Source organism: Hemiscyllium ocellatum, chromosome 34, assembly GCF_020745735.1.
Source record: "Hemiscyllium ocellatum isolate sHemOce1 chromosome 34, sHemOce1.pat.X.cur, whole genome shotgun sequence".
NCBI classification, from domain to species: domain Eukaryota; kingdom Metazoa; phylum Chordata; class Chondrichthyes; order Orectolobiformes; family Hemiscylliidae; genus Hemiscyllium; species Hemiscyllium ocellatum.
The window spans coordinates 18,241,497-18,257,602 of record NC_083434.1 but is presented as its reverse complement, the minus strand read 5'-3'; the positions used below and the strand labels follow the sequence as shown (position 1 = coordinate 18,257,602).

At 40.7% G+C, this 16,106-nt stretch overlaps 1 protein-coding gene across 1 annotated transcript in view; it reads left to right on the top strand.

Annotated features, from left to right (window-relative positions):
- Positions 1–16,106, top strand: part of stt3b (STT3 oligosaccharyltransferase complex catalytic subunit B) — a 117,091-nt gene that overhangs the window by 30,101 nt on the left and 70,884 nt on the right. Inside the window, exon 2 of the mRNA XM_060849922.1 lies at positions 10,492–10,600. Within this exon, the coding sequence (XP_060705905.1) occupies positions 10,492–10,600 (109 nt within the window). The remainder of the gene's footprint in view (positions 1–10,491; positions 10,601–16,106) is intronic.

Sequence of the window (16,106 nt, the reverse complement as noted above, 5' to 3'; positions counted from 1 at the left end):
AGGCAGCATCCAAAGTGCAGTGAAATCGACGTTTCAGGCAAAAGCCCTTCATTGGGAATAAAGGCAGTGAGCCTGAAGCGTGGAGAGATAAGCTAGAGGACGGTGGGGGTGGGGAGAAAGTAGTATAGAGTACAATGGGTGAGTGGGGGAGGGGATGAAGGCGATAGGTCAGGAAGGAGAGGGTGGAGTGGATAGGTGGAAAAGGAGCTAGGCAGGTCGGACAAGTCATGGGGACAGTGCTGAGCTGGAAGTTTGGAACTTGGGTGAGGTGGGGGAAGGGGAAATGAGGAAACTCATTTGTTGAAGTCCACATTGATGCCCTGGGGTTGAAGTGTTCCGAGGCGGAGGATGAGGCGTTCTTCCTCGAGGCGTCTGGTGGTGAGGGAGTGACGGTGAAGGAGGCCCAGGACCTCCATGACCTCGGCAGAGTGGGACGGGGAGTTGAAATGTTGGGCCACGGGGTGGTGTGGTTGATTGGTGCGGGTGTCTCGGAGATGTTCCCTAAAGCGCTCTGCTAGGAGGTGCCCAGTCTCCCCAATGTAGAGGAGACCACATCGGGAGCAACGGATACAAAAATGATATTAGTGGATGTGCAGGTAAAACTTTGGATGTGGAAGGCTCCCTTAGGGCCTTGGATAGAGATGAGGGAGGAGGTGTGGGCACAGGTTTTACAGATCCTGCGATGGCCGGGAGAAGTGCCAGGATAGGAGGGTGGGTTGTAAGGGGGTGGGTACCTGACCAGGTAGTCACGGAGGGAACGGTCTTTGCGGAAGGTGAAAAGGGGTGGGGAGGGAAATATATCCCTGGTGGTGGGGTCTTTTTGGAGGTGGCGGAAATGTCGGCAGATGATTTGGTTTATGCGAAGGTTTGTAGGGTGGTAGGTGAGCACCAGGGGCGTTCTGTCCTTGTTACGGTTGGAGGGGTGGGGTCTGAGGGCGGAGGTGCGGGATGTGGACGAGATGCGTTGGAGAGCATCTTTAACCACGTGGGAAGGGAAATTGCGGTCTCTAAAGAAGGAGGTCATCTGGTGTGTTCTGTGGTGGAACTGGTCCTCCTGGGAGCAGATACGGTGGAGGCGGAGGAATTGGGAATACGGGATGGCATTTTTGCAAGAGATAGGGTGGGAAGAGGTGTAATCCAGGTAGCTGTGAGAGTTGGTGGGTTTGTAAAAAATGTCAGTCAAGTTGGTCGTCATGAATGGAGATGGAGAGGTCCAGGAAGGGGAGGGAGGTGTCAGAGATGGTCCAGGTAAATTTAAGGTCAGGGTGGAATGTGTTGGTGAAATTGATGAATTGCTCAACCTCTTCGCGAGAGCACGAGGTGGCGCCAATGCAGTCATCAATGTAGCGGAGGAAGAGGTGGGGAGTGATGCCGGTGTAATTACAGAAGAGACACCTGCACCAATCAACCACATCACCCCGTGGCCCAACATTTCAACTCCCCCTCCCACTCTGCCGAGGACATGGAGGTCCTGGGCCTCCTTCACCGCCGCTCCCTTACTACCAGACGCTTGGAGGAAGAACGCCTCATCCTCCACCTCGGAACACTTCAACCCCAGGGCATCAATGTGGACTTTAACAAATGAGTTTCCTCATTTCCCCTTCCCCCACCTCACCCCAGTTCCAAACTTCCAGCTCAGCACTGTCCCCATGACTTGTCCGACCTGCCTAGCTCCTTTTCCACCTATCCACTCCACCCTCTCCTCCCTGACCTATTGCCTTCATCCCCTCCCCCACTCACCCATTGTACTCTATACTACTTTCTCCCCACCCCCACCCTCCTCAAGCTTACCTCTCCATGCTTCAGGCTCACTGCCTTTATTCCCGATGAAGGGCTTTTGCCTGAAACGTCGATTTCGCTGCACTTTGGATGCTGCCTGAACTGCTGTGCTCTTCCAGCACCACTGATCCAGAATCTGGTTTCCAGCATCTGCAGTCATTGATTTTACCTCAATGAGTAGGAGTCTGACGTAGATGTTCTTGTTGTCCAGATGTTCCAGGAATGAGTGTAGGACTAGGGACATGGCATCTGTGGACTTGTTATATCAAAATGCAAGTTGTAGGGGATTGAGGCAGGTTGGGGGACTGGAGTTGACCCGCCCCTCAAAGCAGTTCATGATTATTGAGGTCAGAGCCACTTGGCAGTAGTTATTAAGACACATTGCATGTGCTTTCTTTGGCACAGGGATGATGATGGTGGTCTTGAAAGAAGGTGGGACTTCAGCTTGTGTGAGGGATACATTAAAGATTTCTGTGAATACCTTCGCCAGTTGGTCTACACAGGATCTGAGTGCTCGGAAGGGGTAATGTTCTGGGCCCATTGGTTTTGTTGGTTGATTGCCAGGAAGACTGACCTGATGTCTATAGCGGTGTCCGAGGGAACAGGTCTGACGGAAGCTGTCTGGCAGGCATCACATTGCTGCCATTCTGCTCAACCTGAGAATTGAATGCATCAGGGAGGGATGTGACTTTGTCTGTTAATTAACTTAGTTGAGCTTTTTCTGTTGGTTAGCATGTTGTTATAATAGAAAATTTAGGTACTGAATGTAAAGCTCATTTCCGGTGTCATAGTAATATCTGATTTGATGTGTCCTGGTTATTTTAAATAAAGTCTTGCAAAATTAAAATTGTATGAGGCTGATTTAATAAAGTTTTCTTTCATCCTTTATCTAATATTTGCTTCATAATATCTGTAGTGCAAAGCTATTAATAGAACCAAAGAATCTCATTCAGAAAGGAACTAGCTGGCCCATTGTCCCTTTGGCTCTTTTGAGAGAATTCATTTATTCATGCACCCTGTTTTGTTGTTCAAAGCCTTGCAAATTATATAGTTCTCTACTAAGTGCACGTTCAGCTGTGTCTTGAAATTTTGTACAGAACTTGATTGCGGCACTCTTATCAGGTAGCGTACTCTAGATCATTGCAAAAGTTTGCAAGATATCTTTTTATGTGAGCCAAGAAGATACCAAGCCACAGTTGGAAGAAATACCAAGAAATATTTTTTGGAAACAAAAATAGTTTTAAAGAACTTTGGAAAAAGAAGGAAATGAGCGATGAAGCTGTTTGCAGTACCCGATACCAGAACTTTGGTGTCAGGGTTCAAGGTCTCTCCATGGTAGTACAAAGGACTGTTTGCTGTAGTGGGGAGATGGCCAAAGTTGAACCAAATGGAAGGTTATAGGAGATGGGGAAAAGTTGCAGGAGCATACAATACTGTGGGCAGAATGTGAAGATGAGGTTGTTGATTTTAATTGGTATACATAATGGGAGAGAGGTGGTAATTCAGTGTAAGTCTGTGATTAGCTTTGCTGTTGAACAAGATATGAAAGGGTGAAGTCCGTTATGGAGGTTGGGAAATGGGAAAGAGATAATAAGTGGAGATAATTAGCTTTAGCATAAGCATCATGTGGATTTTGCCATTCAGCCAAGTTTTATGCTTGACTTTATTCAGCTTAACTAGGAAGTGAACAGTGGCTAGTATGTAGTATTTGAACTTTCTTCACCATAATCTTTCATTGAAAGAAGTTTAAAACGTAACGTCAGTAAGGCTAACTGGTTATAAGTGTCGAAGTTGAGGTAAGGAGAAAAATTGAGCTAAGTAAAGGCAGCATGCAAATTGAACTTTCCACTGTGCTTTCATGTTTCATTTTGGGTGTAGACCAGAGAAGGGAGGGAGGATTTCAGGTGTGACAGCTGGGGCATGAAGAGTCATTGCTAGATAGCTGTTTTGGAAGGAGAATCCTATGGAGTTACAACAAAGGCAAGAGCATGGATTATCGGTTTTTGAGGAATGGAGATGGAGAAGGCAATAGACTTGCACTGAAGTACGTTATTTATGATTTTGATCAGGTTCTCATGCAGGATCGAAGGAGTTTTTGGACAGCAAAACATGGTTAGGAGGTGATGATGCATTGAGAGATAGTGGGAGAGAAAAGGTAGATTAGGCCATGTTGAAGACAACAAAAGAGTGAAGGGCATGTTTTCTGAAGCAGAAGAATGACTAAGGAAAACAGCGATTAACCATGGTAAACACCAGGTAGAAAAATGTATTGTGTAGTACCCTTCGTGACTACTGGGTGTTCTAAGATGTTCTATAGCAAATGTATTTTTGCAGTTGTAACACAGGAAATGTGGGACTGAACTCTCTGTAATCAAACTTCTGGAAATAATGTGACAATTCGTAGATTCTTGTAATGTTGACTTGTTGATATATAATTAGGCAGGAAACCATGGACACCTCCACTGCAACTCTTCAAATTAATGTAATGGAATCTTTTATGTTTGCCAGAGTGACCCTCGGTAGTTAGCACTGCTACGTCACTGTCCAGGGGCCAGGGTTTGTTTCCAGCTAGGAATGACTGTCTGTGTGGAGTTTGAATGGGTTTCCTCCAGGTGTTCTGGTTTTCTCCTGCAATCCAAAGATTTGCAAGTTAGGTGAATTGCCATGCTACATTTCCCTGTTATGTCCAGCAATGTGCAGGTTCAGTGAGATAGACACATGGTAAATGTGGGATTACATGAATAGAGTGTGATGCTCTTTGGAGAGATGGTGTAGACTCAATGGATTGATAGCGTGTCTCTGCACAAATTAGTTAGAGTTGAGAAGTCACAAGGTGATTGTTACAAAACAGAATAAATGGGAAGTCAGTGAATTAGAATGTACTTTGTTCTAGTTGAGAGTGGGGTGGGATGATGAAGAGCAATAGAATGTAGTATTTGAGACAGATTGTATGGTCTTTATTTTATGAAATTCTTTGCATTTGCTGTGTCGAACTGTTTATCCTTGGCAATACGTCTTTCAGCAAATGCACAAGTTTTCTTTTAGGTCATTTCAGTCAGCATTTCAAACTTTGCCATGCATTGATTTAGTATTTTTGCAGAAATGTTCTGTTGTTTTGTTGGTTTTCTTTGAAATCAATTCTGCCACTGTAACCGTGACAATTTTGTTACTTCTGCATTCTTCATATTGATCAGGCTGGTCTTTGGATGCAGTTCTCTTGATCGATGGTATTAACTTGTAAAATCTACATTGATTTATTGATCCCAGATTGACAGCAGTATTTTACAAATGAATGAGTTTGTAAAAACTTAGCATAAAAGTAGAAAATTACTAGTCTTAGTATGAAGCCCAAATTGGCAATCATAGAAATAAAGGGCTCATGCCCGAAACGTCGATTCTCCTGCTCCTTGGATGCTGCCTGACCTGCGCTTTTCCAGCAACACAGTTTCAGCAGCAATCATAGAAATAATGTTTACTAGAAATATGCAACATAAAATTTAGTTCTAAAATATAATAGTAAACTTTCAGGAGTATGTTCTTGCACTACTTGTAATCTTAGAATTAGAGAATTAGTTTTCTCACAGCAGCAAGATATTCCAATACCATTTGACATCTCACCCTTTTTGTGTTTCTAGTGGTGGCATATGAAATGTCTGGTTGGGAATTGCTTTTCTCTTTAGATGAAAAGGCAGGTTTGCATCTGATAGCTGAATGCAATCAAGGAATAAATGGTCAGATTTCATGGACATCATCTGCTTTAACTTATTTTTTTCTTTCATGTGATATGGGTTTTGCTGGCAAGGTCAGCATTTGTTGCCCATCATTAATTGCCCTTGACGTGAATAATGTGCTAGGTAATTTCAGAGGGCAGTTGAAAGTCAAACATAAATTGCAGTGGGTCTGGTCCGAACCGGTTAAGGATGGTAAATTTCTTTCCAGGGTCAGTCAGATATCTCAAATGATTTGTACCTTTGCTTCTCCAATTTGGGCAGTCTTGGGAAAGAGATTCCCACAAGTTGGTGCAGATGAAGCATTCTTTCAGGGAGACATTGAGGACATCTTGAAATATTTCCTCAGCTCTCATAATAACTGCTTGCCTTGACAAAGCTCACAGTAGAAAGCATATTTTGGGAGTCTTTTCAAACATGGCTCATTCTGATTGACCATAATCAGTGCCTGGATGCTGGGGGGTGTTGGCCTGGAAGGGGACACTGGTATTGAACTTGCTATCCTGCCATTGTATTTTCACAATTTTATGGAGGCATCATTGGTAATATTCCTTTAGGGCTTGAGGTGTTTGCTATAAATTAGATGTTTTCATAGGCTGCAGGGCATTTAACACTGCAGACAGAATTTGGTGCTCGCTTTCAAGTCTTTGTCATCAAACACTCTTTTTATCAGACAGCTGTAGTTTGAGCTGGCACTTGGGAGGCAATGTTGTGTTTTCCCATCAGTGGGAGCAACCTTCCAACGAGGTCAGACACTTAAAAGAATTGATTTCACGTGTGTGGTGGGAGAGTCAGGATCTTATGAGGGTAGTGTCCTTCGAGTTGCCATCTGTGACTGCTTCATCAATGCTCTATCAAGATCAGAATGTTGATGTTCACTGATTACACATTAAGCATTTACAACGACTCTGACACTGAAGCATTCTATGTTCAAATACAGCAAGACCTGAGCAATAAGCAGTCTTCCTTCTAGACAATGCCAAGTAATGACTATCTCCAACAAGAAAGAATTTAATCCTAATGAATGTTAAAGGGGCTATGATTATCCCCAGCTATCAAAATACTGGGGTGGCCATTGGCCAGAAAATGTATTAAAGTAGCCACATAAATACTGCAGTTGCAAGGAAGAGCCAGAAGCTAGGAGTTCTGCAGCAAGTAGGTCGTCATCTGTTTCCCAAAGTCTGTCCACTATCTGCAAAGTATCGTTCAGGAGTATTACAGAATACTCCTTTGCCTGGATGAGTGCAGCTCCACAAACCAGGACAAAGTAATGCAATGTATTGGCACCACATCCACAAAAAAACATTCACTCCTTGCACCACTAACATTTACTGGCAACAGTGTGTACCATCTACAAGATGCATTGTAGAAATTCAACAAGGCTCCTGATACATCTTTCAATCCCATGACCACAACTGTCTAGAAGGGAAAGGGTTGTAAATGCATGGGAACGTCACCATCTGCAAGTTCCCTCCAAGCCCCTCACCATCCTGACTTACAAGTATATTACCATTCCTTCAGTGTTGATGGGTAAAATACTGGATCACCCTCCGACCCTAATAATATCATAGGTGTACCTACACCAAGTGGATTGAAGCAGTTCAAGCAGGTGGCTCCTACCTCGAGAATAGCTAGCAATTATTGCTGGCCCAGCCAGCGATGCCCATATCCTATAAGTTAATTTTAAAAGCAGGAGGTTGGTATAGGACTTTGTTTTCCAAATGAATAACCTATAGTCCACATTTTATGCTTCCCTGATGGTTTAAATCTGGGCTTCTCAACATGCATATATATATATCTGCAGCTCTGTGTCTGGACTGGAGGTGATATAGGTTCAGTCGATTATTACTCCTCCTTTGGGAAAGCTTCACTCCAATCCGCAGGGGAGCTTCATGTGTGTGAGGTGAAATGTTGCATCAAAGGAATATGGAGAAATGTTTCAGGTACATAATTTATATTCGTAATAGGTCTGTAGTGGATCTTTTGATGAGAGCAGTGGCTTGCATTATTGTAACGAAGCAGGTAGAGGATGTTGGTAAATTTCTGCCATCAGCCAAATTTGGGAGGAAAGAGTCTGGTCGAAAGAGTCCGAGGTCTTTGTGAGGTCGAAGAAAGCCATGTAATAGAGGTTGCTGCTCTCTCTGGATTTTTTGGGGTGGATTTTCTTTGAGGATCATGTCCATTGTTCCTCTTGGTAGATGGAGTCACATTAAAGAGCTCCTCCTGGAGTTGCAACAGTTGAAAGGAGGCAGTTGAGAATTGTACCAATGATGTCCCTGATTACAGATAGCAGTGAGTCCTGCTGTGGTTTTTGCAATTGATCTCATCCGTTTTCTTGAAGATGGTCACAATTACAGCAAATTCCATTGTACCGAAGTATTCGAAGCTGAGAAGTTTTGAATTCAATGTTGTATCGATTAAGTATTCATTTTTAGAATTCTCATTCAAGTGACTTGATTCAGTCATATATAGAATGTACTTTCTTTTTGTCACTCACTCAATGCATCTTGGAATGATTGTGCACTTTCAACATACATATTCCTGAAGAAGTGCATGCATGAAACTGCATTTGATTACTTTCAAAAGTCCATGCATGAATGTTCCCCTCACCATCCTATTTGGCGGCAAGTAAGGACTATCAAAATTGGAGTAAATTATCTTTCCAATTGTTTAGACTTCATCTGATTTGAGGCTCCCTGTTTTGCCACTTAATCCCAAGAGAATTTTCGAATGTGCAAGGTCCACTGGTAACATAGCAACTGTGCCTGCTCAGAGAAAAACAAGTTAGTATGAAAATGCAAAAGTTTAATTACAACTGCTTATTAGAGCAAAAGTCTGTTTACATGAATTTCAATAACACCTGGTCTCTGTCAATGTCAACTGCACCTGTTTTACTGAATTTAGGTATTTGCATTTTCATTGCTAATTTTGCTGTTTTGACACAGTTTGTGACATACATAGAGTTGGAACATCTTAATGTTTGATCCCTGAAGTTTCATGTTTAGCTCTTTCCCCTCTTCCCCCCCCCACCCCCGACTCCACAGGTAATTTTCTTCTAGCTTTGTCCAGTTTTCTGATCATTCTGCCAAATAATACATTAGTCAAAGATGGGGAATTAGTCCTATAGTTGGTAGGAATGAGTTGTCAGTCTGCAACTTTTTCTTGCATGACAATATTTAATGTAGAAAAACTGTTCATTCCAGATTTCAGAGACATGAAGTTGGGATTTGATCTGCTGGTGAGCGAGATGGAGAAAATAGGTTTGTAATGATGACAGTGTCACTTCGAACATAGAACATGATAGTGCAGTACAGGCCCTTCGGCTGTTGATGTTGTGCTGACTTGTGGAACCAATCTGAAGCCCTTCTAACCTACACTATACCATTCTCGTCCAAATGCCTATCAATGACCATTTAAATGCCCTGAAGTTGGTAAATCTACTACTGTTGGGGGCTGTGTATTCCACGCCCCTACTATGAGTAAAGAAACTACTTCTGGCATCTGTCCTATATCTATCACCCCTCAATTAAAAGCTATGTCCTCTTGTGCTAGCCATTGTCATCCAAGGAAAAAGGGTCTCACTATCCACCCTATCGAACCCTTTGATTATCTTTATATGTCTCAATTAAGTCACCTCTCAACCTTCTCTAATGAAAACAGCCTCCGATCCCTCAGCCTTTCCTCGTAAGACCTTCCCTTCATACCAGACAACATCCTAGTAAATCTCCTCTGCACCCTTTCCAAAGCTTCCACATCCTTCCTATAATGCAGTGACCAGAACTGTACACAATACTTCAAGTGCAGCCGCAGCGGAGTTTTGTACAGCTGCAGCTTATCTCATGGTTCCGAAACTCAATCCCTCTATCAATAAAGCTAACACACCGTATGCCTTCTTAACACCCTGTTAACCTGGTTGGTAATTTTCAAGGATTTATGTACCTGGACACTGAGATCTCTCTGCTGAAAATGTGTTGCTGGAAAAGCGCAGCAGGTCAGGCAGCATCCAAGGAACAGGAGATTCGACGTTTCGAGCATAAGCCCTTCTTCATTCCTGAAGAAGGGCTTATGCCCGAAACGTCGAATCTCCTGTTCCTTGGATGCTGCCTGACCTGCTGCACTTTTCCAGCAACACATTTTCAGCTCTGATCTCCAGCATCTGCAGACCTCACTTTCTCCACTGAGATCTCTCTGCTCATCTACACTACCAAGAATCTTACCATTAGCCCAACATTCTTCATACCTGTTGCTTCTTCCAAAGTGAATCACCTCATCACTTTTCCACATTAAACTCCATTTGCCACCTCTCAGCCCAGCTTTGCAGTTTATCTGTGTCCCTCTAACCTACAACATTCTTTGTCACTATCCACAACTCTACCGACTTTAGTGTCATCCGCAAATTTACTAATCCATCCTTCTATGCCCTCACCCAGGTCATTTATAAAAATGACAAACAGTGGACCCAAAAAAGATCCTGCAGTACATCATGAGTAACTGAGCTCCAGGATGAATATTTCCCATCAGTCACCACCGTCTGTCTTCTTTCAGCTAGCCAATTTTTTTTTTGAAAGTGTCACTGATAGAGCACAGGAAAGGGACAGCAAATTTACAGACAGTGATGACATAATATCCAGAGAGTCTGTCTTGGTGACGTTTTTGGCACCTATAGTGGAAGGGTTTTTAGCAACAGAAAAACCATGTATTATTTAATTTCTTATTATTGTCAATACTAAGATTTGAAGGTTAAATCTCACTTCAGGCATTCTCTGTGATTTGATATAGATACAGAGAAGTTTGTGTGCTGTAGTCTCATTGGTGAAGATTCTGTATGATTGCCAGTGATCTAGATGTTTGCAGAATTTGCAGTTGCATCAGCTTGCATTCTCCTACTTTATGCGCTTCAAAGCTGTGATATAGGCTCACCATCATGGGGAATTGTTAAGTCATTAATTAATATAAATAATTGTGTGTTAACTGTGTTTTACAGGTTTAACTATCGCTCTACACATTATCTTGCATCCCATGGGTTCTACGATTTTCTAAACTGGTTTGATGAAAGAGCATGGTACCCTCTGGGAAGAATTGTTGGAGGAACGGTAAGAGTGCAGACATTTAAAAACTGTGATTTGTAGAAGGGATGTATTAACTGAAGATGTGCTTTGAGGTAATTTTCATCAACACATTCAAAATGAATTTCTAATAGAATTTAACAAGTTTGCAGTGAAGTGTATCTTGGCAGCAATTTTTGTAGGCCAAACACAGTGGGTATGAAGACCAGAGGCCAAAAGTTAATGATTTTGAGAGACACCAGCCAGTGTGGTACTGAGACAGATGGGTAACGGCCAACATGAAGGGTACAGTGGCACCTCAAAGGCAGAGTGTTTTTTTTCAGATTGCTGAATAGGAATGACTAGTGAAGATGTAAAAACTCAAAAATCTTATGCCGTTTGGTTTCAGAAACCGTAGTAATGGGGAAGTTGTTGATTTTGTTTTCTTTTATCTTTAGCAATAGCTTTAACTTTTTCTAAGAATTGTTTTCAATATATCCATGAAAGTTGTTTCCGAGTCAGAGTACTTTGGTTCATTTCATGTGGTAATGGGACTAACTCAATATTTTCCAAGTTCTAAACTATTAGAAACCAAAATTATGAGTAGAGAATACAGGTCCAGTAATTAATTTGATTAGCAAAAGTGTGAAAATTATATTTTGTTCTAGGATTCAATGTTAACATTTTTACCATTACAAAATATTGTTATTATTTGTTACCATTATTTATAAATTCTGAACAAAGTTGGATAAGTAAAATAAGATTTTTTGCCAATGTAAATTTTGCAATTTTGGCATCCTGATGATTAACAGAAAAAGTCTAGTATGAATGAAGGTCCTAATGAAATGAAAACTGTACCTCTTATCTCTATCTAAAGGGTATAAGGAAAAGCAGCAATTGATTAAGGAATCCATTGATTCCCCCTGTGCTATACTGTAGTGTGTTCTTATTGTTGTGTTTTCCCAGTAATATTAGACAATAGAAAAGATACTAAGTGAATGTTTCATTAACTTATTGTGGACATGACTGATTCTGGCTCCATTTCTTCATTCGGCTATTGCCAAAATAAAATTGTATATGTTGTTTGACTTAACACTAAATAAAACATGGGAAGGAAAGAAGAACCCCTGAAAATAAATGTGTTGTTCTTTAAATTCTGTGCTTTCCGATGAAAGTTAATCACTACCAAACATGACATTTCAGTGCACTAACAGTTAGCAGTGGAAAAACATTACAGGTTTTCATTTTCACTTTTGAGGACTTTGATTTCATGTAATTTTTAAACAAAAATTTGTCCGAATTTATTGCAACAATCTATTTTGCCCTTTTTTTATTAGTAAGGGAGCTTCAGAAGCACAGGCCAAATTTTGAAAACCTCCCTCCTCTCGGTGGTGCTATGTTCTACCTCTGGTGCTTGCAAATGTAATCAATTGATATGTGGAGAAAAAGAATGATATGAGAATAAACCCATCAGATTCTTAGTTAGGGGAAGTGCATATGATGCATAGTTATCAAGGAGTGTAGTCTACTCAGAGAATCAGAATTGGGGTCTCTGTTCGCACAGGTTTTGGTTGAAGATGAGAGCACAGCCAGTCCGTGCACATGGCGTGACAGTAGTTGACACTTGGATGCAGTGCACAGAGAGAGACACCAGAAGAAGGGACCAGGGTGGGACAAGATAAGACACTACATCCTTATCTGGCAAACAGCACTGAGAATCAGAGGGAAGCAGTGAAGGCGACCAAGACTGTGACTGAAATCATCTTGTTGATTGTATGTTAAATGAGTTGACAAAATTCTCCAATGTATCCATGTTTTCTTCATATTTCTGAAGAAAGTTTTCCATGTTTTCTTTGTTCCTTCCCGTGCATGTGATTTCTTCTACCTGCTTTCTCTGGTCTATACTTTTTTTCCATGTTTTACTTTTGTTATGTTTTGATATTTCATGGGGCTTTAAGAATTTTAATGCAGCTTCTAGAGGATTTGGCACTGTGTTCACCATTTGTTCACAATATTTTTAGACAACTAGATCCAGAAGCAGATAGCATTTCAAAGGGGAATTAAGTAGGTCAGGATACTGCTGGTATTTATGGAATAAAACTCCATATTGCACACAGGATTTTGTAATCATATGCAACTAAATGGCCAAGTTTTAGTCTGTGGATTGATTAAAAATTTTAAAACTGATTTCTGACTCCAAACCTATTCCCTTGCTGATTATCATTTTACTTTTGTTTGTGAAGCAACAGCAGCCAAATATTATGCTTGTACTGGGTGTTTGCAGTCATTGCACAATAGTGTAGACTTTTGAAAAATGTTTGTTTTTGGAGTAAGTTGGTAAATATGCTGTTTGAGTGGAAACAACAGTAGTTAAAATGTGGCTTATTTCAATATTTCAGTGGCTTTGCAACTAAATTGTAACAACTGAATGATTAATCCAAATATTGTATATCTGTGGATTGATTTTGTAATTCCATGAGTGAATTTACAAATGGGAAAGTTTCAATCTGTTACCTAGTTTTGAATTAGCATTGTGTCCAATATGGTATTTATATGTATGTTGCTTAAAAATGTTTATTTAGGCTACAAAGAATTTTCATTTTAGATGGATAATCATGCAAGATAACTCTGGTCTAATTGAAAGACACAGTCTCAGCCAAGAAGGAAAAACAAACACTTGGAAAGTACCAGTCAAGTTATGAGGTGAAAACAACTTTAGTTGTATAATTAATATAGGGATAAAAAGCTTAGACTGTTGGGGGCATTAAATAACATACATTCGCATTCTTGACTTCTCACTACTTAGAACCATGGTCATCCATAGCCACTCCACCAGTCTCTGCCTTGTTCTTCGACATAGTTTTTTTTTTCTCAAGGTTTTGCTCAAGTATTAAGATGAGGATTTACTGCATTAGGTGAAGAAAACAGAAAATATCAAACACCTAGTCAACACTGGAATGTAGGTTACATGTTCCATTTCAGAGATTGAAAATCCCACTGGAGATCTATTCTGCATAAAAATTTGGCATTGAGTTTGCAACTATTGGCAATGTATGGAGGGACTACTTTTAATGATTTCCCATTCTAAACCGAACACTGAAGCATCACGATACTTATCGTGCCTGGAAATGGAGCTACAGAGCTTTAGTATTTCTCAGCAGAGCTATGTCGCCTGTGGCTCAGTGGTACTACTTAACTCTAAGTCTGATGATTCTGTTGAAGTCTCACTCCAGATTTGAGCATATAATCTAAGCTGACAATCCACTGCAGTATTGAACTGCCTGAGGTTCTGTTTTTCAGGTAAGATGTTAAATCAATGCCCCATCTATTCTCTTAGGCAAAAGTAAAAAGCTTGCTGCACAATGCAAAGAATAGCACATGAGTTCTTCTCTTTGTCGTGACTAAAATCTACATTACAACAAAGTCAATAAAAACTGATTAATCAATCATTTATCTTGTTGCAATTTGTAAAGTTTGCTCTATGCGAATTGGCTACCAGATTTCTGACAATGAGATATTTACATAGTTATAAAACACTGAAGTATACTTTGGAGGTATAGCTTTTTTTACCATTTTCTTTGGCTAAATTTTAATGACTGATAATTGAAGCAGAGTCACTTTTAATGAGGTGAAAACGGAGTTGGCTTGGATAAATAGATACCGAAGTTTGACAGGCAAAGCTCTAATGGAGCAGTGGGCTGCCTTTAAAGAGGAGTTGGTTTAAGTAAATGGTCAGAGTATGTTCTCACAAGGTGGAGCTAGTTAGACTAGAGTTCTCTGGTTGATGAAAGAGTGAGAAAGTAGGATGAAACAAATAAGGATTGCAAATGGTTGATGCTAGGTTGATAACACAAGTAAGAACAGGACTGAACAGCTTCTATTCAGTGGGAAAGTGAAATTTAAACTTGAGGAAATAAGTACAAGTGTGGGGGATGAGCTAATTTAGGGTCCAAAAGGAATATCTATCTGTGGAGGCAAAAGACTTGATTGAGAAGCTATACAAGTACATTGCATTTGATTTTTTTTACCAAGGAAGATGTTGCTGAAGCTAGTGAATGAAGTGATAATTGAATGGGCTAAAAATTGATGAAGAGAAGTTATTGAAAGGACTTACCTAGTTATGCTTAGGTTTACATACTTAGCTTTGCTTGGGTTTACTTACTTAGGCACTGTGATGGTTTTGCATTCATTTGCAGTCTTGAGAGGAGTAAGAGGAAATTGCAGAGACTTTGGTCATAATCATCCATTCTTGGGTGTAGGAATGGCGACAAAGGCCTGGAGAATTGTAAATATTGCAACCTTGTTCAGGGAACAATGTAATGATAAACCTAACAACTACAGGGCAGTGAGTTTAGCCTCTCTTACGAAAGCTTTTAGACATAATCTGGGACAAAATTCCAGTGTTGAACAAGGATGGATTAATGAAGGAAGGATAGTGTAAATTCAAGAGCAAATCATATTTAATAGATTTTTGATGGAATAACAAAGGGAATTACTTGGGTAATATGGTTGAAGTGGTGGACTTCCAAAAAGGCTTGTGACAAGTTGCATAATAGGCTTACCAGCAAAATTTAAGTCCATGGAGTAGAAGGAACAGTGGCAGAATTGATCAAGTTGGCTGAACATAGCAAGCATAATATTCTAAGAAATGGGGCAGGAGTAGGCCATTCAGCCCATTGGGCCTTTCTCGCTCAATAAAATTATGACAGATCTGATTGTGTCCTTAACACCATATTCTTGCTTATCCCAGGTATAGTGGGGCTCCTTAGACTACTGCTTTTCACGATGCATACTAATGACAATAGACTTTGCAGAGGGCACATTTTTAAAATTTTCAGATGAGACAACTTGAAATTATTAGCTTAGAGGTCAACAATGATAAACATTCAGAGGATATGGCACATAGACTAATGGAATGGGCAGATAATTAACAGATGAAGCTGACTTGGGAAGGGATATATTTTGATAGAAGCATGAACTAAGATATTATCCAAAATGTGTAAAGGATATGGGAACATATGTCCAACATGCATGTCTGAGCAAATTATTGAAAGTGGCAGGGCAGATTGAGGAAATAGTAATAAGGCAAAGTAAAATGGATCCTGAGCTTTATAAATAGAGGCACTGGGTCTCAGCTGAAGTATCCTTTAAGAAGAAAGTGAAGGTGTTAGAGTATATAGAAAAGGTTTTTGCAACTGTTGACAGCAGAGTTGCAAACTATGGAATATTGATAAAAGATGAATGGCAAAAGAATCATAGAATCCCTACAGTGTGGGAGCAGGCCATTCAGCCCATCGAGTACACGTTGACCCTCCGAAAAGCATCCCACCTAGGCCCACCCATTATCCTATCCCTGTAACCCTGCATTTCCCATGAGTAACTCACCCAGTCTGCATATCCCTGGACACTATGGGCAATTTAGCCTATATGCCCTGTGGGCAATCAGTAGAAACATGGGGGAAAATTGTTTTATTGTGAAACACACTGTTGACAATGCATGGAGAGGTCGGCAGATGTCGATTTCAGTTTTTCAAAGTAGAATTTGAAGATAAAG